This window comes from Grampus griseus (assembly GCF_964374135.1).
Source record: "Grampus griseus genome assembly, chromosome: 7".
NCBI classification, from domain to species: Eukaryota; Metazoa; Chordata; class Mammalia; order Artiodactyla; family Delphinidae; genus Grampus; species Grampus griseus.
The window spans coordinates 6,496,192-6,523,501 of record NC_139001.1 but is presented as its reverse complement, the minus strand read 5'-3'; the positions used below and the strand labels follow the sequence as shown (position 1 = coordinate 6,523,501).

Here is a 27,310-nt window from a genome sequence, read left to right as displayed (position 1 = left end):
TAAGTTTACTGAGACTTGTTTTGTGGCCTAATGTGTGATCTACCCTGTAGAATATTCCATGTGCACTTGAAAAGAATGTGTATTCTGTTGCTTTTGGATGGGATGTTCTATCTATATCTATTAAGTCTCCCTGGCCTAATGTGTTGTTTAAGGCCAGTGTTTCCTTATTGATTTTGTCTGAATGATGCGTCCATTGATGTATGTGGGGTTGTAAAGTACTCTAATATTGTTGTTTACTGTCAACTTCTCTTTTTATGTCTGTTAATATTTGCTTTTTGTATTCAGGTTCTCCTATGTTGGGGCCATATATATCTATGTATATACCTAATGCTGGCCCACTGGTAGGTGGAGCCAGATCCTGGAGTCTCTGGCTGCAGGGCCTGAGGGTCCTGGAGCTGGTATCAGCCTGCTGGAGGGTGGGGTGAGGTCCAGGGGGTCCCTGGGCTAGTGCTGATGCACTGGTAGGCGAGTCCATGTCCTGGGCCCTCTGGTGGACAGGGCCAGATCCTGGGCCTTCTGGCAGATGGGGCCATGTCCCAGGTGGCTGCGAGCTCAGGGGGTCCGAAGGAAGCTGGCCTACTAGTGGATGGGCCTGTGTCTCCACTCAACTAGCTACTTGGCCTGAGGCATCCTAGTACTGGTATTGACAGGCTGGTGGGTGGGGCTGGGTCCCAATGCTAATAAGCTAGAGGGAAGATTCCAAAATGTCACTTGCCAGCACAGTGTTACTGTAGTAGAACGGAGCTCCCCAGTAGAGCTGCTGCCAGTGTGTATATCCCCAGGATGATCTCCTGTTGCCTCCTGCCTCTCTGGGAGGCTCTCCAAGATCAGCAGGCAGGTCTGAACCAGGCTCCTTTCAGATTACTGCTTCTTCCCTGGGTCCTAGTGTGTGTGAGATTTTGTGTGCACCCTTTGAGAGTGGAGTCTCTATATCCTACAGCCCCCTGGCTCTCTGGAAAGTAAGCCCTACTGGCCTTCAAAGCCCAATGTTCTGGAAGCTCTCCTTCCTGGTTCAGGACCCCCAGGCTGGGAAGCCCAATGTAGGCTCATATCCTTCAGTCCTTAGGGAGAACCTCTGCAATTGTAATTATCCCGCGTTTGTGGGTCGTCCACCCAAGGGTATGGGTCTTCACTCTACCTTGTCTCCACCTCTCCTGCACATCTTCTTGTGGTTCCTTCTTTATATATTTAGTTGTAGAAGATCTTTTCTGCTAGTCTTCAGGTCTTTCTCTTCAATATTTGCTCTGTAAATTGGAATACTGCTGTGCCCGCAGCAGGAAGTGAGCTCAAGTTCTTTCCAATCTGACATCTTGCCCACTTGCCTCAATATAAAGTTATTATAGTTCACATGTTTAAATTTCATACTAAGTCTTCAAAATCTGGTATGTATTTCACACTTACAGCACATATCAGTTTGGGCTATGCACATTTCAAGTGCGCAATAGTCATGTGTAGCTAGTGGCTACTATATCAGACAGCATATGATCAACGCTTGTAAATCTTCCATAGATAAAACTAAAAATGTATATTTTCAATTTTTTATAAAAAAAAAGCTCGCTGTGCCCAAATCTGAAAATGGTGTCTGAAATTATTTTCCCATTTAACTGAATTTTGGTCAATCTACATATGGAATTTTAATAGTTTTTACTTTAAACATACAGCTGCTAGATCGGTGCACATAGGTTTATGACTGCTGTGTTTTCTTCATAAAGTTTGCTTCTTAAAAATGTTTAATTGTGGTCAAACACCCGTAATATAAGATTTACCATTTTAACCATTTTTTTAGGGTATGGTTTAGTAGTGTTAATTATACTCACATTGTTGTGCAACAAAACTCCAGAGCTCTTCATCTTGAAAAACTGAAACTCTATGTCCCTTAAACAACATCTCCCCATTTGCCCAACTCCCTAGTCCCTGGCAATCATTTTACTCTCTGCCTCTATGAATCTGACTACTCTAGGTACCTCATATAAGTGGAATCATATAGTATGTGTCTTTTTGATACTGACTTATTTCACTTAGCATCATGTCCTCCAGGTTCATTCATGTTGTCCTATATGTCAGAATTTCCTTCCTTTTTATGTCTGAATAATATTCCATTGTGTAGACAGACCACATTTTGCGTTTCAACTGCCAATGGACACAATTTGCTTTCACCTTCTGGCTATTGTGAATAATGCTGCTATGAACATGGGCATACAATTATCTCTTTGAGACGCTGCTTTCAATTCTTTTGGGTATATACCCAGAAGTGGAATTGCTGGATCATCTGGTATTTCTATTTTTATTTTTTGAGGAGCTGCCATACTGTTTTCCACAGTGGCTGCACCATTTTACACTCCCACCAACAGTACACGAGGGTTTCAATTTCTCCACATCCTCTGCTAGGCATGTTTTCTGTGTTTTTTGCTTTGTTTTGTTTGTTTTTTGTATTTTTTTAAATGATAGCCATCCTAATGGGTGTGAGGTGACATCTCATTGTAGTTTTGATTTGCATTTCCCTAATGATTAATGATGTTGAGCGTCTTTTCATGTGCTTATTGGTCATTTGCACATCTTTCGAGAAACGTCTAAGTCCTTTGCCCATTTTTGACTCAGGTCTTTTTGTTGTTTTTGAGTTTTAGGAGTTCTCTATATATTCTGGATATCCATCCCTTATCAAATATATGAGTTGCAAATATTTTCTCCCATTCTATGGGCTGCCTTTTTACTGTGGTAATATCTTTTGATGTACACATTTAAAATTGTTTCATGAAGTCCAATTTGTTAATTTTTTAGGGACTTCCTTGGCGGTCCAGTGGTTAAGACTGCGTTTCCACTGCAGGGTGCATGGGGTTGATCCCTGGTTGGGGAACTAAGTTCCCTCATGCTGTGTGGCATGCCCCCCCCGCAAAAAGAAAACCAAAACTATCAGCAGTTTGTTATTTTTCATTAACTATGCCTTTGGTGTAATTTTCAAGAAATCTTCTCCAAATTCAATGTTGTGAAGTTTTGTCCTATGTCTTCTTCAAAGAGTTTTATAGTTTTAGATCCTTGATCCATTTTGAGTTAATTTTTTATATGACATCAGTAAGAGACCAAATTCATTTTTTACATTTGGAGATTTAGTTTTCCCAGCACCATTTCTTGAAACGACTGTCCCTATTGAATATTCTTTGAACCCTTGAAAAAAGTAACTTGACCATGTATATGTGAAGTCTATCTCTTTTAACTTGAAACCTTTATTTAAAAGTTTACTTAAAAATTTAAAAATATTAAAAAATCTCCATCCAATCTATTTCTTTTGATGTAAGAATTCTGTTCATTCACACAATGTAATTACTTTATTCCTTCCATTTAGTATAAGCTCATTCTTTTTGTGTTTCCTTTTTCCTTTTTTTATAAACAATTTTATTTGTTGTTAATTTGGGAATTCTCTAGTACTTTTCCATTTCCATGTAAATGCAGTACAGCATCTCCAAATCTCTGACATTCTTGCCTCCCTCTCACTTATAAGGGCCCATGGGGTTAGGTTGAAACTACCCAGATAATCCATGGTAATCTCCTTATGGCAAGACCCTTAACTTAATCATATCTACAAAGTCCCTTTGCCATGTAAGGCAACATACTCACAGCTTCCAGAGATTAGAATGTGAACTTCTCTGCAGGGCCATTTTTCTGCCTACCACACAACATCAGCCTAAAGTTAAACGCAGATCTTACTGAAAACTTGAAAGTTTTCCTCTAAGTTGTTGAAATTTTGTTCTGGTCTCTTCTTGGGGAACATCTGTCACCCACAGATTTCTACTTTCCAGGCTCTGTTGCTCTCATGTTGCTCCTCAATCCTATCTACTCTATTTTTCTGACGCATTCTGGGAGATGATCTCTGGAAGAGCATACTTCTACACTGATTTTACTTTTTGCATTATCAATTATGATCTTTACTGCTTTCAATATGCATTAAAAAATTCACTCTTTTGCTTCCTTCAAGTTAGTTACTGCCCCTCCCATAATATGAATATACTCATTTTCAACAAATGGTTTTGTTTTCATGAAGTTCCAAGGTAAAGAGTTCCTCTTTATTTTGCCAAATATAGATACCTCAAATGAAGCATTCTCTCTGATTTTACATTAAGTATTCTCATTCACTAAGTGGAAAACAAAAACAAAAACGAAAAATCAAATAAGCAGCTTTCCTTAGAGAGCTCCACCTTAACAAAGCTTATTTCTGATTGGGTATTCTACAAGTTGCATATTAATAGGAGGAAAGAGTTCTGCAAGTTACTAATAAGTCCAAAATTCAGCTGCATGGGTTAAAGATGGAGAATAGACTATTTCATCAATGAGGTTGTTAACTCTTTCCCAGAGTGTAGTCACATTAGATTGCTGTGTATGCTCATTGGTGGTCGTTGAAATTATACAGAAAGGGTTCAAAGGAGAGTAGGACAAGAGGAAATGAATCTGTTTACTGAGAAAGTGGAATTAGAAATTCCTGGACAAGTAAGCATTTGGGTGAATGATTGCCCAAGATGAAGAGGAACTCCCTCCCTGTTTGGAGACAGAAGAATGGAATCACAGGGGAAAGAAGACTGATCCTTAACGGTTATTTGAAGAGAGTATTCTTTCTTTCAAATGCTTTCTGTTGTGTGAGATAAGCTAAACTAGAACTAGTTAAGTGTGGCGCTCCAGCGGGGAAGTGTCTATCTGGATTCTGCTAAGATGACTACAGGTCCCCAGGTCTCTTGGAGCTCACAGGAACACAATTTTCCCTCCTGGTGTGTTCTGTGGGGTGGTGCTAGTGATTCCATGGAGGGAATCCAACGCAGGGGACTTGAGATGGTCACTTTTGCACCAGAGGAAATGCTTTTCTTCCACTCTGAAACCCATTCAAACCTTTCCTAAAAGAGGAATACTTATATACAGGCCTACAGCAGTGTGATTTTGAGTCAAGACATTTAAAAAGGATTTTCAGTTTTGAAAATTTTTTTGGCCACGCCTCACAGCTTGCAGGGATCTTAATTCCCTGACCAGGGATTGAACCAGGGTCATGGCAGTTAAAGTGCCTAACCACTAGACCACCAGGGAATTCCCTGAAAACTCCTTAAATGTTTTCTATTTCTGTAAAAGGGAAACTTTCCACTTAGCAGTACTAATCCAGGATATATCAAAACTGAACGCTGTCTTTGCCCTCAACTATTCTAACTACCCAGAGCGGTTGAAGATCTAAGACCTCTGTGTCATCTTGGTATGCCAGACTCTTACTGGATTCAACTGAAGACTTACCTGACCACTGAACAATGGGGACCCAGAACAGTAATTTTCTACCCTTCATTAGCATAACTAATGTGCATAACTGTGACCTCCCTTCCTATCACTTCAAAACTCCTAACATCCCCCTTCTCTCCCTGCTCCCCATCCCTTCCAGCTCCCTCAACAACCATGAAATGTCTTCAACAGTGTGTTCCCTTGCCTGGCAAGCAAATGAACTCATTTTTGAAAAGCCCAAGTAGTCTGTTTTATTCTGATCCTGCTTGTAGAGAGTATATAAGCAGCACTGCCGAGGTACTTCATTGACTTGTTTATTTGATATGGTTTTAACAGACTCCGTGTATCCCTGTAGGAGAGTGGTGGCTGAATCCTGTGTCCCTGCTGTGTATTTTTTGCATGCCATTCCATGGGGATTGGACTTTAAAGGACCAAAGGGTATCCAAACTCAATCTCATATATTCTAAGTTTGTTAACAATGTGCTCAGGTCACATGACTTTTCGGTAAAGAACTAAGAACATGCTGCAGTTTCAGTCTGTCCAGTTCAGTTGTCTTTTTGCTTTCATGCCTTACGCAAACCTTTCCTTGGGAGATGACCAAGGAGGATGGAACATTTTGCAGTGGACTGTCCTAAGGCAACCGTGCCCCCTTTGGGGGCATAAATTGTGCCAACAGAAAGCTATCCTCTCAGATGTGTGTGTTTCATCACTCAATCAATATTCCAAACTTTCCACTATTCCAATCTTTCCAATCTTTCTGGCTTTTGTCAATCTAACTTGAAATGAGATACACCATACACATGGCAATGGGATAGTTTTGTGTAGCCTTATGGAAATGCTTTTTTACATTTCCAGCACTCACAGTTGTAGAACCAGTTTGGGTACAGCTAGCAATTGAATAAAGTTTTTGAGTCATCACCACCGTTTTGTTTTTTTTTTAAATTACTGTTTAAGTCAAGTTATCTTAATAGTGTCCTAAGGATCCTATTAACTAATGGTTACCATGAGGAATTTACGTATTTTGCCCAAGCCTTTGGAGGGAACACGGTCCCTGCTAACACTGACTTCAATCCAATGAAACCAGTTTCAGACTTCCGACCTCCAGATCTCTAAGAAAATAAACAGACACTGTTTCGGCCACCAAGTTTGTGGTAATTTGTTACAGCAGCCATAGGACACTAATACATCGCCTATGCCAGGTTTACCTGTTTTTAAAAAGCCTAGGTTTACTGCTATTTTTAAATAGTCAACTCTTACTATGTCACCAGCATTAGGTAGAACTAAAAACCATCTGTAAGCCAGGAGTATTATTCATATATTCCTATCTCTTACTACTTTGTGCTAAAAAAATGAAGTAAATGTATTTATCTTCACAATGTTAACTTCAGAGCGAGCTACTTGGCGCACACTTCAAACAAAATGGAAAGGCAAGGTTCAAAGTGCGGTGGTGAACATTTTGTCTTAGTACCATGAAATAAGCACTGTCAGCCTTGGGATGTTTAATAAATAGCAGAGTGCATACAGATATGTACCACAGTTTTAAAGAAAAACAGAGGTCCCATTCTGTGGTCCCAACAACACCAAACAGGCATCGCCTTCAACTGTTCCTAAATTCTTGAGTACAGTTGTTTTGAAAGTAGAGCTCGCTTGCAATCTTCAAAAAAAAAAAAAAAAAAAAAAAAAGAACGTCCTGCTCTTCCTCAGAATGTGCTCTGAATTAAACGTGGGCCGGAATCACTTGGTGTCAAGGTGTGGTAACTGCTCTTTGCCGTTTATCATCATGGACTTTAACTCTCCGTCTTCTTCCACCTCTATCCTTTCTTGGCCATTCTCAATGATTCTCTTGGTGGTGATCTTCTTGCCATTAATGATTTCGGTGGAAGTCGACATGGATTTGAAGTTGCCCGTCCCACCACTACAAGACATGGAGAAGGAAGAAAGGCCCCCATTGCCCAGGGAACCAAAGGAGGTAAATCCTCTATCAAAGGAAGAAACACCGCCTCCAGATGCTGGACATTCACTGAAGGTGGAGAAAATCGGTGCGGACTCTCTGCTTCTGCTTCTGCTTCCCCGGGAGCTCCTCCGACCGCCCAAAATGTTCTCAAGCAGGTCTCCGAATAAGTGAGATGAAAACGGGTCCTGGCCGCCGAAGAACTCCCTGAAGACGTCGGCCGGGTCGCGGAAGGTGAAGACGCCCTCGAAGGGGTCCTCGAAGGGGTCCCCGAAGGGCCTGCCGCCCCGGCCGCCACCGCCGCCCTGCACTCCCGCCTCGCCGTATCGGTCGTAGATGTCCCTCTTCTTGGCGTCTGACAACACCTCGTAGGCCTGGGCCACTCGTTTGAATCGCCTCTCCGCCTCCTCCTTGTTCTCAGGGTTTTTGTCCGGGTGCCACTTAAGCGCCAGCTTGCGGTACGCCTTCCTGATGGCCTCGATGGAGGCCTGGCGGGGCACGCCCAGCACCTCGTAGTAGTCCACCATGCTGGACGGCCGGGCACGGCCTGCAGGCCAGGGACAGGGCGAGCGGCGCGGCCGTCAGCCCCGAGGCACGGGCCAGAGTGCCCACCAGGCCAGGCTGCGCGGAGGGGGCGCCCCTTGTGACGACGCCCGCGTCTCACTGGCCGAGGCCGCATCCCAGAATGCTCTGCCCACGAGGCGCTCTGTGACGTGTTTCACGCAGGCGCGGAGACCCCGCCCACTCATTCGCTCCGCCCACCCGGCCCTCAGCTGACCTGTGGTCTCCAAATGGGGGCAGTGGCTCTGAATGCCTTAGGAAATGCTTTACTTAAAATAGCGTTTACGTCAGGGTTCCCCTCGGCCTGAGGTAGGGGTAGAGCAACAGGAGTGAGTTTAGTGCGACCCTGGGCTGAAGGACAGCCGTTATCATTTGTCTAGGACAGCATTTCTCCAACTTTTTGGCTTCAAGACCCTTTTGAGTTTATGTGGGTTATATCTATCAGTACTTACTCCATTAAAAATTGAAACAGTCAAAGTTAATTAGTCAATTTAATAACGATACACCCATTACATGCTAACATAAATCATATTTTTATGGAAAAATAACTTTTTCAAGCCAAAGAAATTTAATGAAGAGTGGTTTCATTTTACATGTTTTTCATCTCTCTGGCTTAACAGAGAGCTAGATTTTTATATCTGCTTCTACATTCAATGTATTGCTATATCACGTGTCATGTAGCCGCTGGGAAATTCTACTGTACACGAAAGTCAGATATCTTTATCATGGAAATAGTTTTAACTTTGCGAAATTCTCTTACGAAGTCTTGGGGATCCCAAGGGGGCTCAGGCCCATGGTTTGTACATAGTTTGTGAACACCTCGTCTAGTATATCAAAATGATTAAAGCTTGTTTGGCCATGTTTATAGTGCTGTGGGTAAACTTGGGGTTCAATGATTACTTCTGCTAAAACTGCTATATCATAACCATGATTTTCTTTTTGACATCTGACTTCTTTCCACCTCCTCCTTATTCTCTCCCTGACTCTATATTCTTTGCTTTCATAAATGGTGAGGCAACACCAGTAAAGGTCACTTAGTTCTAAGAGGAAATAATTAACCAATGAACTCTCAACATTTCATCATGAAGGGTAGTAGATCCAAAAGGGTGCACCGTTTCACCATGACAAACTGCTGACTCCATATCACCTGGAGAGACTGAAGCCCTGAACTTGGCATTTGCTAAGCACGCAATAAACAGTAGTAGGAAGCAGATTGGGAGTAGAGTCCGGTGTAAACAAAGCAATATGGAAAAATACAAGGTGTGTTTTGCGAGGGTTAAGTGATCCAGAAGGGCAGGAGGGAAAGGGGCAGAGGGAGGGGTCAAGCAGAAAGGTTAGAGAGGAGGAGTGAGCTGGAGTCCATCCCAGGGAGTTCTGAGGGCAAGGCTGAGGAGTCTGAATTCTATTCCGGGCCCTAGGGATCTGTTGAGCAAGGTTTCAGGGGTGGTGGTGGTGTGTGGACAGCTGATGCAGGGAACCAAAAGGGACAGGTAGGGATTAGGGGGCTTGGGGGTTGAGGCCCTGAAGCAGGACCATGGCAGGTGGGTCTGAGAAAGAGTGGCAGAATGATTTGGATTCAGCACTTTCTTGCTTCGACATGGGGCCTAGAGCAAAGGGAGAAGGGGTGTCACATCCATACAGAGACATTTACTGAGTCTTACTGTCTGCAGAACCATGGACGGCCACCTGTGTGAGAGAGTGGTTCCAAAGCTGAACCTGTGGACATATATATGTATATATATGTGAATAGATAGATACATAGATAGAGGCAGAGACACAGAGAGAGTCTAGTAGCAGAGACAGATAGGCAGACTGCTAAGGGATGCAAGGCAGAATAAAGCAAAATGCTACAGAGATTTAAGGAAGATGGCTTTGTTTCCCCCTGCAGGGTCCCACAGATTGTCCAGAGGACAAAGGACTTGTTTATGTAACCCTTTTAGTTTAGTAACAAGCAGCTCCAATCTGATTCCATCAAAAGAACTAGGAGTCTGTGGAGTGGTGGGTTTCTTAATTATTGGCTTCAGCTTTAAAATAAATCACCTTCCAATGGGTTCCAGGAATGCTCTTGCAGACGCTCCACTCTTCAGTAGCCCCTAAAGCAAGACCACATCACTGGCCTGCTCAGTTTCCTTGGCCACCCATATGCTCCCCAACCAGAGCACATCTTACTCTGCCCTGTAATTGCCTCTGGTTGTTTGTCCACCAGAGCCCTCTTGACAGGCACAGACCATTTCTAACTTGGGTTTCTGGCCCCAGCTCCTAGCACGGTGCTGGGAGGGCCAAGACTTCCCATAAATATTTGATGAGTGGGGGAATTAACAATGGATTTTGGGTGTCAGATCTTCACGGGTGTCAGGGCAGGAGCTTTATCGAATTGCTTAGTTGTGGTTCTTGGTCGTAATTCTTGACAGTGTGTGGATTGTCTGCTATTCCTGCTGTTCTTTTCCTATGGTAAAGAACATTTCCTGGTCATGGGCAGAGTCACGATCCCAAACCATCCAAGCGCACAGAGGCCTCAAAAATTTCTGAGTTTCTGGGCTTCCCTGGTGGCGCAGTGGTTGGGAGTCTGCCTGCCGATGCAGGGGACACGGGTTCGTGCCCCGGTCCGGGAGGATCTCACATGCCGCGGAGCGGCTGGGCCCATGTGCCATGGCCTCTGAGCCTGCGCATCCGGAGCCTGTGCTCCGCAACGGGAGAGGCCACAACAGTGAGAGCCCCGCGTACCAAAAAAAAAAAAATTTCTGAGTTTCTGCGTTGTGCAGGAAAGCCACAAAATCATTACCAGGGTGACTGTGTGTACTTACAGCCCCTTTGCTCTGTGTAATCTACAGATGAACTCTCACAACATTGAGACTTCGGAAGAATTACTGCCCTTACTGTTTAAACTGGACTATGAATTTCAGAATGGCAGATAAGCGCACACCAATGAGCAAAAGCATTGCTACCTCTTTTCTCTTCACCCAGAATCTTGGTCCTGGAGAATTACTGTGTCTGGGCAGGGCAGGGAGGGCAGGGAGCTTCAGAGTACATGAGTGTGAGCACGTGCACACATGTGCACCCATATGTAAGCACCCACAAGACTGGAGGTCTGTGGAGGAAGGATGGTGGTACAGGAAAAAGGGACTCTAAGGAACTACTCTAAGTACCAGAATGAGGGGGGCCCTGTGAACATGCCCCCCAGGACATCAATTTAAGTTAGCAGTTTCTCCGCGAAGCTCCTAACAGATCCCCAAGTATGGGCCAGTGATGTCCATAGTGAAAACTTTGGACTCTGTGCTTTCATCCTGGGGTTGTGTCAAACAACAATGGATCCCAAAAGGAAAAAGCGAGGTGCCCAGTTCTGTCTGCGCTGCGATTTGCCCTCTCCTGGGGAGGGGCACTTCTGTTCGGCAACTGCCATACTTGGCTCCCTGACCCTTCGCCCGATCTTTGGGGCACCAGCTAGTGCTGGGTGTTGCTGTGGGAGTGCATTCTACTTAATCCCAAAGTCCTGCCATCTGCCTTCTCTCCATTTATTTTGATTGGGTAATGACTGTGGGGATTATAGCTCTACTTCTGTCTTCTGGTTTGTTGTGCATTTCCATCTCAGTCTTAATACTGTTGTCTGGGCCCTGCTTGAGGCCGTGGGGAGTTGTGGTTAAGAGGCAGTGCTTCTACCAAACGTAAGGTAGATAGCTAGTGGGAAGCAGCTGCATAGCACAGGGAGATCAGCTCGGTGCTTTGTGACCGCCTGGAGGGGTGGGATAGGGAGGGTGGGAGGGAGGGAGACGCAAGAGATATGGAAACATATGTATATGTATAACTGATTTACTTTGTTATAAAGCAGAAACTAACACACCATTGTAAAGCAATTATACTCCAATAAAGATGTAAAAAAAAAAAAAGAGGCAGTGCTTGCAGGCTTCTACACCCAGGGCCTGGGTCTCAGATCTGCCACTTAGTAAATACAGGACTTTGGCAAATCAGTCCATCTCTCTGAGCCTCAGTGTCTTTGTCTGTAAAATGGGACTAAGAGTATCAGCTTTTACAGCACAGTTCTTGGGGATTACCTAAGATGTGTTGTAAAGTACTAAGCGTCATACCTGGCACATAGCATATGCTCAATAGATACGTATCCCTCTTAGTATTTTTGTTCATCTCTTGCCCCTTCGCCTTCAACTGATCATCAGAATTTCCCAAAGTGTCTTCTTTCCCCTAGACGTTGGGCCTGTGTGATGAGCACAGTTGACATTTTGCTGCCTGATCTCTTTTGGTTTCTTTCTTTTTTTTTTTTTTTTTTTTGCGGTACATGGGCCTCTCATTGCTGTGGCCTCTCCCGTTGCGGAGTACAGGCTCCGGATGCGCAGGCTCAGCGGCCATGGCTCACGGGCCCAGCCGCTCCGTGGCATGTGGGATCCTCCCGGACCGGGGCACGAACCCGTGTCCCCGGCATCGGCAGGCGGACTCTCAACCACTGCGCCACCAGGGAAGCCCTTTTTTGGTTTCTTATTTACTGAGTGCTCTCTCACTGCCTCCCTGAATGGATATAGATCTGCCCTGAGAAAGGCCTTCTGTGCACACAGACTTGAGTTGGGCTTCCTTTCCCATCATTCTCTACTCCAGCAGCATTCATTTCCTTCTTAGCCTGCTAGGTCACAACCTCTGATGTGTCTGTTTATCTGTTTAGATTGTCGGTCTGTCTCTCTAGATGGAGCATGAATTCTGGGGAGGTGGGAGACGCATCTGTGGTGGTTTCTGCTGGAGACTCCAAGCCCAGTACTGTGCCAGAATCAATAGATGCTGGCTGAATGAATGAATGAAAAAATGATGCGGTGGCTGGGTATGTCTATCTATCTATCTACCTCACAATGGACTATTACTCAGGCATAAAAAAGAATGAAAGAATGCCATTTGCAGCAACATGGATGCAACTAGAGATCATCATACAGAGTGAGGTAAGTCAGACAGAGGAAGACAAATATCATATGATATCACTTATATGTGGAGTCTACAAAATAATACAAATAAACTTATTTACAAAATAGAAACAGACTCACAGACGTAGACAACAAATTTATGGTTACCAAAGGGAAAGTGGGGGAGGGATAAATTAGGAGTGCTGGATTAACACATACACACTACTATATATAAAATAGATGAACAACAAGGACCTACTGTATAGCACAGGGAACTATATGCAGTATTTTGTAATAACCTATAATGGAAAAGAATCTGAAAAAGAATATATATATATATATATATATATATATATATATATATATATATATAACTGAATTGCTTTGCTGTACACCTGAAACTAACACGCAACCCCAAAATGGGCAGAAGACCTAAACAGACATTTCTCCAAAGAAGATATGCAGACTGCCAACAAACACATGAAAGGATGCTCAACATCGCTAATCATTAGAGAAATGCAAATCAAAACCACAATGAGGTATCACCTCACACTGGTGAGAGTGGCCATCATCACAAAATCTACAAAAAATAAATGCTGGAGAGGGTGTGGAGAAAAGGGAACTCTCCTGCACTGCTGATGGGAATGTAAATTGATACAGCCACTATGGAGAACAGCATGGAAGTAACTTAAAAAACTAAAAATAGAGCTACCATATGACCCAGCAATCCCACTACTGGGCATATACCCTGAGAAAACCATAATTCAAAAAGAGACATGTACCACAATGTTCATTGTAGCACTATTTACAATAGCCAGGACATGGAAGCAACCTAAATGTCCATCGACAGATGAATGGGTAAAGAAGATGTGGCACAAATATACAACGGAATATTACTCAGCCATAAAAAGAAATGATATCGAGTTATTTGTAGTGAGGTGCATGGACTTGGAGTCTGTCATACAGAGTGAAGTAAGTCAGAAAGAGAAAAACAAGTACTGTATGCTAACACATATATATGGAATCCAAAAAAATGGTTATGATGAACCTAGGGGCAGGACAGGAATAAAGACACAGATGTAGAGAATGGACTTGAGGACACGGGGAGGGGGAAGGGGAAGCTGGGACGAAGTGAGAGAGTGGCATGGACATATATACACTACCAAATGTAAAACAGATAGCTAGTGGGAAGCAGCCGCATACACAGGGAGATCAGCTCGGTGCTTTGCAACCACCTAGAGGGGTGGGATAGGGAGGGTGGGAGGGAGGCTCAAGAGGGAGGAGATATGGGGATATATGTATACATATAGCTGATTCACTTTGTTGTACAGCAGAAACTAATACAACATTGTAAAGCAATTATACTCCAACAAAGATAAAAAAAAATGTGATTCAAGTGATTGTTAAGGAATTCCAGCCAGTTAAACTGTTGTTGCCTATGAAGAGACCTAGTCAAGTTGTACCCTCTTTATCTCTAAAAGTAAACTTCCAGGTACCACTAGCTGACTGACAGCGATTGTCATGTGACATAATCAAACATTAACTTGGTGTACAGTTTGGTTCTTGCGCTGTGTAAGTGGGAGAGGGCAGACCTCCGGCAGGTGACAGTCTTGGTAGCAACGGCAGGGGCACCATGACAGCAGGGTCCCGGGGTCCACGTCCACTCATCCTGGGCCTGCTGCTGTGTGCGCTTGGCCCTGCCCTGACGCAGGGTGGGAAGCTGTTGGTGGTCCCCATAGACGGCAGCCACTGGCTGAGTTTGGTCGGGATCGTCCAGCAGCTGCAGCACAAGGGACATGACATAGTGGTCCTCGCACCCGACGCCTCCATGTACGTTAAAGAAGGGGCATTTTACACCTTGAAGAGGTATCCCGTGCCATTCCGAAGGGAGGACTTGGAAGTGGCTTTTATAAACCTTGGGCGTAGTGTTTTTGAGAACGACCCTTTTCTGCAGCGCATGGTCAAAATATACAAGAAAATCAAAGATGACTCGGCTCTACTCTTTTCCGCCTGCTCCCATTTACTGCACAACAAGGAGTTGATGTCCTCCCTGGCAGAAGGCAGCTTTGATGCTGTACTGACAGACCCTTTCCTTCCCTGCGGCCCCATCGTGGCCCAGTACCTGGCTGTGCCTGCTGTGTTCTTCTTGAATGGACTGCCGTGCAGCCTGGACTTTCAGGGTACCCAGTGCCCCAACCCACCGTCCTATGTGCCCAGGCCTCTGTCCTTTAACTCAGATCGCATGACCTTCCTGCAGCGGGTGAAGAACATACTCATTGCCTTGTCAGAGAGCTTTCTGTGCAATGTGGTTTATTCCCCGTACGCACCACTTGCCTCGGAAGTCCTTCAGAAAGACGTGACTCTCCAGGACCTTATGAGCTATGCATCTATCTGGCTTCTCAGAAGTGACTTTGTAAATAATTACCCAAGGCCCATCATGCCCAATACAGTTTTTATTGGTGGGATCAACTGCGCTAGCAAAAAACCACTATCTCAGGTGTGTATTTGAGTGGGAACTTTAGATGCCTGTAGTCTAGCAAGTGCTTTGGGTAGATGAGCTCGCCACAGATGCTGAATGAGCATGCTGAGATAGTCTCAAATGTCCTCTCTCGTTGATATCTCACCAGTCTCCTAGGTCTGAGTTGTAATTTATAGCTGTCTTTGGCATCATCTTCTGGCTTATTTCTTTTATCAGATACTTCAGGAAAGTGTATTTTGGCCACTTTGTTCTGTGTGCTCCAGCAGATAACAATCAATTAGATGCAACACCGTTTAAATGCCATAAACACAGCATGCTGGGTTCAGGGTTCCTTGCAGAGAAAAAATTGTGTTTCGTGCCCTTTGCCTGTGACTGGGTCAGGCTCACAGGAGTCAAGATTGCTGAAATCATTTTTTGATATCTATAGATCCCAGCAGGGAAAATTGCCTTTATGTTCCTGATTAAAGGTCCATTTCTAGATATTCTGATAGGCTGAATCCTGCAGTTCCATTTCCTCTACTAAGCAAATCACCAGATAGCCAGGTTCTGACAATGGGCAGAAAGGTCATGCATCTCTCTTAAATGCTTATATGTTAATTTTTTTCCCCTACACCATGCAGAAAAGTAGCATTCACATCCTCTTCCAAGTCTCAACAGAGGAGATAGAGAATAGCAGGAGAGGCTCCTTCAAAAGGGGGTTTGGGAAGGATTCTTCAAGAAGATGACATTTCAGTGGGCGTGCATTCATTTATTTTTCAAGTATTGGTTGAGAATCTGCTGGTAGCCCAGGCACTTTCCAGGTGCTGAGTCTGGCTCCTACTAAGGGGCTATCATCACCCTTGGAGAGCGATGAATCTTATTTCCAGTGTGCCCCTGACGTGGTTCATATTTTAAATGATCATGTAATTGTCACAGCCAGGAGAAACTCTGGGCAGCGGGAAGAAAACCAGGAGAAATCAAGTGTCAGGTGGATACCTCCACCTCACTGCTGCAAGACAGGGTCTCCATACTCTTGTCTTCCGCCCCTGTAATGTGGAGAGAGATCTGATAATCCCTCAAAGGTCCTATGGCAATAAGATTCTGAGAAATGGCCCGTTGGACACATTTGTGTCTGATGGCGTGGTCTGGTGAAGAAAGAAGGAGGTGGTGTTGATTTTCTGAAAGCAAGATGAGAAAACCTAAGAGTATAGAAAACCATCAATGATTCTCTTTCAGACAGAGGAAAAGGACGGGGTGAAATATCATCAAACCAACGGGCGTATCTCAGGTCAAAGGAAAGAAAGCTAGCCAGCATATCCAAGTGAGATTTTCATTTCATTGCTTTGCGTTAAGTTTGCCATGGATTTTTGGCAAACGGTCTTTATTTATTTAAATGATTTCCTTCTTTATTTTGGATGTTTAATGGGAGAGGCTGAAGAACTTTATCAACTGCCTTTCTTGCTATCATATTTTTATATCATTTATTGATATATTTTTTCCCCTGTAAATTTGTCTAAGTGGTGAATTGTATTGAGTATGTATTGGTTGCTGCCTTGTTTGGTGCAAATAAGCTTAGGTGTGAGAATGTCTCTGTAAGTTGTACCAAATTGTAGCTCTCCTTGTCCTATTTTAAGTGCTTTTAATTTGAAATTCCCCTTTTTTGGATACTAATGTCACCATTCCTGCATTATTTTTGTCTACACTTCTCTAGTGCCTCTTTACTACTCCATTTCATCAACCTTCTTCTTTCTCTTTAAACAACATGGAGCTGATATTCTTAACCTAGTCAGGCAGATTCCTTTAATAGTTGAATTTTTCCTGTTTGTACTTAACAATTGATAGATTTGATTATAATTCTTCCAGTTTATTTTTATTTTGCTTTGTCATCTCCCCTTTTCTTGATTTTTGCTGGTTTGTCACGTTGCTGTTATCTTTTTTCCTTTTTATTAATTAAAGAATGTTACTCTGTGCTTCCCTCCCTCTAGTGGGGACCAACCTACTCCCAATGCTATTGGTAAAGGTCCAGAACTTATCAAGAATAAAGATAAAAATCTTTGGTAATGAGAGTCCATAGAGAAAGCACAGCCTGGTGCTGGGCATACCTTTGGGGTGTCTGAAAGAATAAAGATGATAGAACAGTGTCGAGAGCAAAGGCATGAAACTCAAGAATTCCAAGATGTCACTCCCCTCTCAGGGTGAGAGACCACCTTTACAGACATGTAGGGTTACAGAGATGACATCCATACATCCACATTAATTGTAAGGAAAATAGCCAAACAGAAGATGGGTGAGAACATACTTGAAGATGACGAGGAAAAGAAAGAGTGCCGACCAGGGAAGTCTGCAATGTTTGTAAGTGGCTCTGAATGTATAATGATAAAGCGACATGTTTCCAACATACTAAAGGTTTCACGAGGCTTTCTTGCAAAACAAAAGGCATTTGGGAAGGAAAAATCTAATAAAAGCCTGGAACTGAAAATACTAAACTTGCAGCAAAAGTCAGGATTTTTATATTAAAAGCTTCCTTGGAGTAGGCAAGTCTTTTCGCTTTGGGGAGCCTTATTTTTTTGGAATGGGATAAGAGGTGGGGGGTCGAGGTTTATTTCAGTCATCACATGGCTTTGCTCTTTGCCCATTCCAGAGACTGTGAAATCGGGGCAAGGTTTAGGGGAACTTTTGCCAAGTAGGGGGTAGACCTTACCATTACTGAATCCTGTACTGGCCCAGAATCGACACTGGCCGTGATAACACAAGCTCTGCAGCTTGCCCTTCTGTGTTCTGTAAACGGACTTTCATGGCATTTAAACTCCAGCCAAGTGATATTACCTAACTTTGGGTGTTTATGGCCCTGCACGTTCCTTCTGTGTTAATCACATCCTACGGTGGCTGAGTGGCTGTGGAAGGGTATGGAAGGAGGGGACATTGGCCCTTTCTAGACAAGGTTAAAGTGAGAGTGGGTTTCATGAAGGAGAGGAGGTCCTAGGAAATTTAGGAAATTCAGCATGGTCGGCGGGGAGGATGATACCCACTCCCTGACCTTTCAGATGGGCCCAATGGGAAAGACCAAGACACAGCTGCCAGGAGCCAGGGCCCTAGAACAGGGCCTGAGGCTGGTGGGGGCAGACTAGACAGTGGGATGGGCTGGCAGTAGGGCTGGTCAGTGGCTTTACTGGCGTGCTTGGGATCAAGCTTGGCAGCCGTCTCTGAAAATCGTGTGCTGAGCCCCGTCTGAAGTCTCCTAGCTCACATCCAGGGAAGCCAGCATCCTCGTTTGTCCAGGACTGTTCTGGTTTTAACACTGAAAGTCCCAGGAAACCCCGCAGTTCTGGGCAAAGCCAACCACATCACGCAGTCTCACTAATGCCCTTGGCACTCTTTGGAGACGTATAAAACCGTCTGGAGACTCTCAAGGAGTTAATTAGATCATTAATAACCAACAGTTGGGGGAAAATTGCCCTACTTATGCCTTGCTCTATCTCCTTTAAGCAGATTCCCACTGCGTATGTGTGTGCCCCTGCGTGTGTGTGCATGCAGGTGTGTGTGCATGTATTTCCTGAAGCCTGGAGCACTCTGGCATTGGCTCTGAAGTTTGGGAACAGATCAGGCTGGGCTAAGATTATTGTTGAGGGCTGAATCTAGGGCCTTCCTTCCTCTCTTCCTGAAACACACCCACCGCTCATCTCCAGGTTCTAACGCTAATGGTTAAAGCTGCTGTTCTTCTCATTGAATCGTTTTGTCGCATCCTTTCAGAGCTTTTGTTTGACATCCGTCTCTAAGTCTATTCCTTATTACTTTAGGGAAGGGCCTTTGCCAGGTCGTAAACTAGGATCTGTATTTACTAGTTGGGATCCCTGCCATCTCTGATTCTCACCCCATACACACAGACATTTTCTAAAATCCTGTCTTCCTGCTTTATTCAAGGGAACCACGGATTGCTCATGTTCTAGTGGTTGTAAGATTCATTGTTAACTGGAAAATCAATCACGGTGTACAGTTCAAATACACCAAAACTCACTTGATTAACAAAATTACTCCTTGGGAATTCCCTGGCGGTCCAGTGGTTAGGACTCTGCGCTTTCACTGCCCAGGGCCTGGGTTCCATCCCTGGTTGGGGGACTAAGGTCCCACAGGCCGCACGGCATGGCCAAAGAGAAAAAAAATTATTCTTTGATAAAAAAAGTCGACTTAATGGCAATAGGACGCCGTTGGCAAAGGGAAGGACTTTGAATCAATTCAGCCCCCCCGTTTGGGAATGATGCTGCCTCCCGTGCAGAGGGCAACAAGCTGGTGTAATCTGCAGAGGGCTGAGCATGTGGCCCCCTCTCTGTTCTTCATTCCTCATTCCCTGTGTCGTCTGGCCCAGAAGTTTCTTCAGAAAGTCCCATTGCCTCATTTGAGCTTTGTCCTTAAATAGCCAAGGCCGTAATGCCTGCGGATGGTCCTGGTTGGCTGCCTCCTGAGACAATGGAGCAGCCTTACCTGTGCAGCCGTCCTTGGATGACCATGACGGACGTAGTGATATAAGGAATCAGCTTCTGGGACAGGACGTGAGCACTCTGTGAGGGTCATACGCCGGGTGGGTGAAGATTCTGCCTGTTTCTCCTTCCCACCAGTGGCTTTGGTAGTCAGGGTTTATTCACATGCCCTTGACTTTCTCTGAACTCCACAGAAGGGGCTCAGATCGCTGGGACACGCTTGGCAAGAGTTCCTGTCCCCTATTTTGTATTTTTCTCACCTAGTTTACTTTTCACAGTACATTAAGGAACCAGCAAAGAAAGATTCAAATAAACTTCCGGATACTCTTCTTGCTAACGCAGGCAAGTTCACTTAAACTCTTAGAAACTCTTCTCCAGGAAAGGCGGAAAAATGCACGGTTGACTGGTTGAATTTCACCACTGAGTTGACATGAATATGATCTTTAATCATCCAAGTGTGTTTGGCTGCCGTATGGGAAACTGCTATAGGCTGCAGGGAGGCGAGAGCTGTGAAAGGATGTTTTTGCTACTTGAGGCTTTTTCCTTAATCGTGAGTCTAATCCTTAATGCTGTCTGTAGCTTTCTGCTCTGACTCCATTCATTCTTTCAGTATAAAAGAATATTCTAGAAACCTTGAAAAGTAATACAGGTCTTTACTGTAGATTTTCTTAGACAGGCAAGACGGGAGCTTTAGTCCATAGAAAGCTTTCCGAAGTCCTCTTTGGACGGTGTTCCTCTCCTCCAATGTTTCCTTCCCCAGAATCTGCTGAAAGGCTCTCTCCTCTCTCCAGGATGCCCCTTTCCCTCTCCTCCCTCCACCCCGTTGCCTTCAACCCTCTGCTTCAGCCCTGCCCACCCTTAAAGGCCTGCTTATGTCCCAGACTTTCCCAGCTGCCTGAAGCCCTGGGGAAGTGGATCTGGTCTTACCTCCGATCACTTTTCTTTTGGAAACTTGGCACATTACCTGGATTCTGTATCTCAAAGAAGAAACCAAGTGATAACTCTGTAAGCAGGAAGCCTTCCTCCTGTGGGATGGAAGGCAGTTAGGGAGGGAGGGATGCTCTAACACACACTGATGCTTTGTGTCTCTATCACACACACACACACACACACACACACACACACACACACTCCTTTAATCACATTCTTAAGAGGAAGATACCTGATTCATAGCTGAATGTATGCTGTCGCCAAAGAATATGAGAAAAAAATTTAACTGGAAATTTCTCTTCTGGTCCTAGGAATTTGAAGCCTATGTAAATGCTTCTGGAGAACATGGAATTGTGGTCTTCTCTCTGGGCTCAATGGTCTCAGAGATTCCGGAGCAGAAAGCTACGGAAATTGCTGATGCTTTGGGCAAAATACCTCAGACAGTAAGAAGATTCTACGTGATTTTTTTTAATCTGTCTTCACAAGAGTTCTAACCCCAGGCTTTCAGTACCTAAATTAATTCTATGAGTTGGGCTTTAGGCTTGGGTTTCCCTGCCACTTCCCAATTATTAATCCAAAGCTGTTCTTTTTTTGCAATTTCACCCTCAACTACTCTGTTAAAACATGATCCACTTCACGAGGAGGTCTCTTTCTCTCTAAGTGACTCAAAAGTATATTAGAATTTATTTTTAAAAATAAAATAGGCAGGATAGTGTTTCTTCATATTGCATAAGAATATTTCTCCAAAAAGCTCTTGCTTAGAACCCTGGATTTGTTTCTTATATTTCTGCTTTAATAGTTCTGTGCCCACTCATTTTGTTAAGTAAACTTTCCCTTGAAGTGCAGAGAAGTGCAAAAATCGTAAGTGTACAGCTTGATGAATGTTCACAAGTTCACAAAGTGAACATACCCGTGGAATCAAGCCTCTGGAACAAGACACAGAATGTTACCCATCCCCAGAAGCCTTCTTAGTCACTATACCTCCCACCCTTGCCAAGGTTATATTCATTCAGAGAGACTCCACTTTCTAGCTACTATAGCAGGTGTCTTGCTTTGTTTTAAAAATCATATTATGTTCCTAAACTTTGTTTTTTTTTTTTTTTTTTGCTTCTGCAAGGTCCTGTGGCGGTACACTGGGACTCCACCGCCGAATCTTGTGAAGAATACAAAACTTGTCAAGTGGCTGCCCCAAAATGATCTGCTTGGTACGTGGGGAGGATTTGATGTGTAGGTCAAACCAAGGTTAAATTAAGAAAGTGGCTCAGGCAGGGCTATTCTAAAGAATTGTTTAGCTGGAAAATATTATGGCCAATGTATCTCATGTTGCTTTTTACCCAGTAGGACATCTCAACTCACATTTTCTTCTGCACGTTTCTGCAAGGGCCACGTGTGGATGGCACTGGGTCCTGAGAGTGCTTTCAGAACCTAGACGATGTCAGGTTGTGAAACTCAGTGGCTTGACTGCTGGCATCTCTCCCTGTTTTGCTTCTCAGGTCACCCAAAGACTCGGGCCTTTATCACACATTCCGGCTCCCACGGTGTTTATGAAGGAATATGTAATGGTGTTCCGATGGTGATGATGCCCTTGTTTGGTGATCAGATGGACAATGCAAAGCGCATAGAGACCCGAGGGGCCGGAGTAACCTTGGACATCCTGGAAATGAGTTCAAAAGATTTAGAAAATGCCCTGAAAACTGTCATCAGTGACAAAAGGTAAGAGAGAAGCTACCAAGGAATACTACTTATATTTTGGCCATTGCTTCACAGTAAATCTTCAAATGTGAAAACAAATACATCAAGATCTAATTTATAAGCAAGAAGATTTGGGGTTATTATTATTCCTTTTAGAAAAAGATGCTTTAATTCCTAGGGAATTTATCACAGAAGTGATCTTAAATATTATTTCCCCTGGTATACTTAAAACTCCAATTAAAAAAAAAACAATGTCAATATAATAGATGTCTGATCTATAAGTTCCTGCAAAGAGAGAAGTATTCCATTACAAGAAACATAGTGTCCGTAAGATAAAAGCAAACCAGGTGCTTAAAGGTAAAGCTTTTCCGAGCGCTGAAACCTGTGAGAAATTTTGTCCGTGGGGTTTATTAATGTGTGTGTGTGTGTGTGTTTGTGTGTGTCATGTGATATGACAAAGGCTTATAATAAAAGCAAAGTCAAGTTTGTTCAAATGTGGCTATGGAAACAATTCAAAAGGCAAAAAGCCACCAGATCAAATTATCTCTGCACGAACTTTATTGTATTGCTACAAGTGATAGGCTGATCAAAACCTTATGAGAAGAAGTGATTGCCAGCAGTGGACTTCATCCAATGATCAATCATGTATGTGCGTGTGCACATGCATGTGTGTATGGATCTATGACAGTGTCAGGAGCCTTCACCCATACATGCTTCATTTTGAAGGAGGACAGATGTGAAAAGACTGGAGTGTGTTCAGATGGGAGGACACACTACACAGGGGGACGCCGAGCCTGGACAAGGAAAACGTGCTAGAAACAATGGTGCTCGCATGTGTGTGATGCCTGTGAATAAAAAGAATTGTCTGCATAACCCCAGGGTAAAGTGCTCACAGTGTCAGTAACAACCTTCCCAGAGCAGTTGCTGTGGTTCTTATCCATCATTCCGACTGGCTCCTGCAGCCCAGCATGTCGGCATCGGGTGATGCTGCTCACATAGCACAATTAAAGCCCGATTTCTTTCCAGATGCTGGAAACTCATTCTTGAGGCTCATATTAGTGATGTAATTTTGACCTTTCATTCAGTGGTATGGACAACTACTTGTAACCCAAAAATGACTTGGTAGAAATTCTCTGGTACATTATCATTAAAAAAAACCAAAAAACACTGATCGGTCAGCTTAAGTTACTAACTAACTTCATCTCTTCATTTCTGAGCCATCTCCGATTGTGAATCTCCATGTTCCTAACACTCTAAGCTGGGACTGGACCTACATAAAATAAAAAAAAGTGGAAAAATTTCCAGCATCAGATTACACAACCAGGCCTTATCAGGTGCTCAATAAATATTGAATGAATGAATGAAAGTCCAAGAAAATCTATTTTATAAGAGAAGATTTATATACAAGGAAGATGTTTAACAATTTATGGCCAAATATTAATAGTACATTATAATAATGTATCCAAATAAAATGATGGACATAGTCAAGAAAATCAATGATCATAACTGCTCCTGAATAACCACCTCACTTTTCAAGTTCTTCTCTCTTTTCTTTCCCTTTGCCTTCTTCTTGTCCTTCTCGTCGTCCTCCTTCTCCTTCCTCTTTTAGTGCATCCGTACTAAGGGTTGAAGTACGTAACCCATTTTGGATTTGGATATTCTGACTCAGCTATCAACACAGTCCAAAATAAACAGGAATCCATTTTTCTTTAACGGGGTGCAAAGACACTGCCTCATGCAAAAGTTAGCACTTGGAGGTTTGATGTTTTGAGAGTTGAGTTGAAAGCATAGCACTGTCTTGGAGATGGCACTTAAAAATGGCTTTTACTTTGGCTAGAAGTGATCGTTTACAATCTCACTGAATGAGAAATCATTAATAATTTCTGAGATGACCTTTTCCTTTATTTCTTTATCTTGTTACCAAAAACGTATGATCAACTGCCTACAAAGATATCACTAAAAAGAAAAGAAGAAAAGTAGGAAGCAAGTTTCAAATAATTTAAAATTATAGTTTTCTTTCTTCCTTGCTCCCTTCCTTTCTTTCTTTCCTTCTTTCTCTTTCTTTCTTTCTTTTTTTCTTTCCTTCCTTCCTCCCTCCCTCCTTTCTTTCTTTCTTTCATAAAGAATATTTAGTGTGTGTTTTCTTTTCTGGTTACAATAGAAACTGCCAAGTTTGGAAAATCTGGTAGCGTTCCTAACTGGAAGCAAGCATAGAGAGAGGATGGTTCCCTACTGTTGGTGTTCCAGACATTCACATAACTGTCTTTGTGTGTTCAGCTATAAGGAAAACATCATGCGCCTCTCTAGCCTTCACAAGGACCGCCCCATGGAGCCTCTAGACCTGGCTGTATTCTGGGTGGAGTTTGTGATGAGGCACAAGGGGGCGCCACACCTGCGCCCTGCGGCGCATGACCTCACCTGGTACCAGTACTACTCTTTGGATGTGATCGGCTTCCTCCTGGCGGTCGTACTGACAGTCATCTTCGTCACCTTTAAGGGCTGTGCCTTTGCCTTCCGGAAATGCTTCGGGAAAAAAGAGCGAGTGAAGAAATCTCATAAACCCAAGGCACACTGAGAACTGGGTTGGAAACTTGCAAGAAGAGTCACAGGTTAAATTCATGTTATGCTTATTCAAGAAATACTTTGCCAGAAAATAACACCCCAGAGTGTGTCTGAAAAAATAAAAATGATCTAAACATTAGTCACACATACAGGTAGAGATATTTAAATACCTTTTCTGCTCCCTCCAGTATCTTTAATCTGGACTACACGTGTCATCTTTCAAATCACTTGCAAAGAGGGTTGGATAGGTCCTTCCTTCCATCTGCAGTACTTTACCTACTCAGAAATGGGGCCTGTTTGGGAGCCGCCGCTTCCCACCACCGCTCCCCCCTCACCCCCGGATGAGTTGTAACCTCATCTTCTGGCATCTGTAGGTGGTTGTGATAGATTCCTTTACCAATAATGGCTGGTTCTAAATTATGCTCATGCTTCCCAGATGTCACTTTGTGCATTTAAGTAAGGAAACGTTTATTCCTTGTACTTGATATGATATGAATGAATGGTATAGATTTCTGACTTTGGGGGGAACGAATGATGTATAAAATTGATGGGTGATATGCCTGAGCAGATAGTCATTGCTTGAGCCAAATGGATCTGAGTTTGACAAAAGCCTAAGTTATAGAGACTGGCAAGTATATTTTCTCTGATGTAATAACTAAAAACATATTAATAAATTCGTATAAATTATATTTATTAGGTGGTCTCTTCATGGGTGTTGCATTTATTTATTGTTAAACTACATGTTCTAACTACAAAAGTAATGCATGATTCTGACAGAAAATTTGAAAACTATAGAGGTGTACACACAGAAGGAAATTAAATTCACCGTTAACCATGTTCCCTGCAAGTAACCACAGTTAGTAAACATTTTGGCAAATGTATATAGTTATAAAATATTGCAAAGATACCACATATATCTAGTGTTTTCTAACATTCTTCCTTCACTTCATCCTATTGTGAATGTTCTCTCCAGGTCTTTGTATAATATTTAATGTGTTTTAAGTGGCCAAGGAATATTCTATTGCATGAATATACCAGGATTTATTTAACCACTACTTCCTGGTGTATTCACTTTTATTTTCTTTGAGAAAAAAGACTTCACCGAATATCCTAGTAGCTAAGTCTTTGTACATATTCATGACTATTTCCATGGGAAAGTGCCTTACAACAAATTAATGGTTGTCTGTTTCGGTTCCTTTTTTTTTTTTTTTGTGGTACACGGGCCTCTCACTGCTGTGGCCTCTCCCGTTGCGGAGCACAGGCTCCAGACGCGCAGGCCCAGCGGCCATGGCTCACCGGCCCAGCCGCTCCGCGGCATGTGGGATCTTCCCGAACCGGGGCACGAACCCACGTCCCCTGCATTGGCAGGCGGACTCTCAACCACTGCGCCACCAGGGAAGCCCCATGTTCCGAGTTTTTAGACCCTCTTGTTTACAAGTAAGAGAACCCAACTTGGGATATCTTAAGCAAAAAAAGAGGTCATTTTGTAAGGAGACGTGCTTCCTAAGGGTGAGAGGCTCACGGCCAAGCCTCCAGAGGAGCTGAGCTGAGTGGAGCCTCTCTGGCCCCCTCCCGTCCCTGCATGCTCTGGGCGCCGGCTTTAGGGCTCCCTCTCCTCTCGGCCTTCCCTGCTCCTCATTCCCGGGAACCGTCATCCCCAAGACCCCACAGGGGACTGACGGCATTCTTTCTTGCGCAGAGTTCCGAATTCCTGTTAGAAAGAACCTGATTGGCCCAGCTGGATCACGTGCCCACTCCTTGTCCAATCAGGAGTGGTGGGGGAGGGATTATAGATGGAAAAACGCGGCCGCCAGGACCCCGTAACTGTGACTCTGTGGGTCAGGGAAGCGGGAGCCTTGTGAGCTGGTAAGGTCCCCCCAAATGTGTTCACTGTATACATACTCTATTTCCATTTTTTCCACTTTCTTACAGGCCCTTCCATGCACTTAAGCTCACAGGTTTCTACAAATACCGTGTTTTCTTTTTTTCGGGTTGGTTCCCATAGAAGCAGATGTGGGAAGCTCAGTTGAGTGACAGCACTAAGAGTGGCTGAGTTTATGAGTGCATTGTATGTGAGTCCTATATTACTGTCATACTCAGAAAAAAACTATTTTCATTTGGAAAACCAAGCAGAACCCACTTCATTCTCCTGGATCGCATCCTCTTAGCATCCTCTCTAGATAACGTGTTTGGGGCACCTCACTTTTGGCCACGGCTTACACTCACCATATATGTAATAATAATAGAAAAGGACCCCTTCCTCCACCCCTTCTGATAGCCATGTTCTTCACAATGTCACATTGCAGCTCTTCCTATCAAGAGGGAAATCTATATCCCCACCCCTTGAGGCCGGACTGGCCTGTGACCTCCCTTGGCTGTTAGAAGGTGGCAGAGGTGAAAGGTACAGTTCAAGTCTAGGCCCTGAGACGCCTTGGTGTGTCTGCCCGTTCTCCTGGAAACCTGCCCAGATGCTCTGAGAACATCCTGGGCCAGCCCTGTTGCATGATGGGAGACATGGTTCCTGATCACCCTAGTCACTTCA

At 43.7% G+C, this 27,310-nt stretch overlaps 2 protein-coding genes across 4 annotated transcripts in view; one reads left to right on the top strand and one right to left on the bottom strand.

The window, feature by feature from the left end:
- Positions 1-25,457, top strand: part of LOC309824751 (UDP-glucuronosyltransferase 1A3-like) — a gene marked incomplete at its 5' end in the record, with an annotated part of 63,215 nt that extends 37,758 nt beyond the window's left edge. For 2 of the 3 annotated variants that reach the window (XM_082657898.1, XM_082657899.1), the window contains 4 exons: positions 20,826-20,957; positions 21,632-21,719; positions 22,008-22,227; positions 24,484-25,457. In XM_082657898.1, the coding sequence (XP_082514024.1) occupies positions 20,826-20,957; positions 21,632-21,719; positions 22,008-22,227; positions 24,484-24,781 (738 nt within the window). In that variant the 3' untranslated portion in view covers positions 24,782-25,457. Of the gene's footprint in view, positions 1-14,238; positions 15,149-20,825; positions 20,958-21,631; positions 21,720-22,007; positions 22,228-24,483 lie in introns of those variants that run through there. The other variant, XM_082657897.1, reaches the window with a different exon arrangement.
- Positions 6,792-7,722, bottom strand: LOC309824767 (dnaJ homolog subfamily B member 3-like; the record flags this gene model as incomplete). The annotated part of the gene is made up of 1 exon (XM_082657926.1): positions 6,792-7,722. One exon carries the CDS (start codon positions 7,720-7,722, stop codon positions 6,979-6,981), a length of 744 nt encoding a protein of 247 aa, XP_082514052.1. The 3' UTR covers positions 6,792-6,978.
- Positions 25,458-27,310: the final 1,853 nt, after the last annotated feature.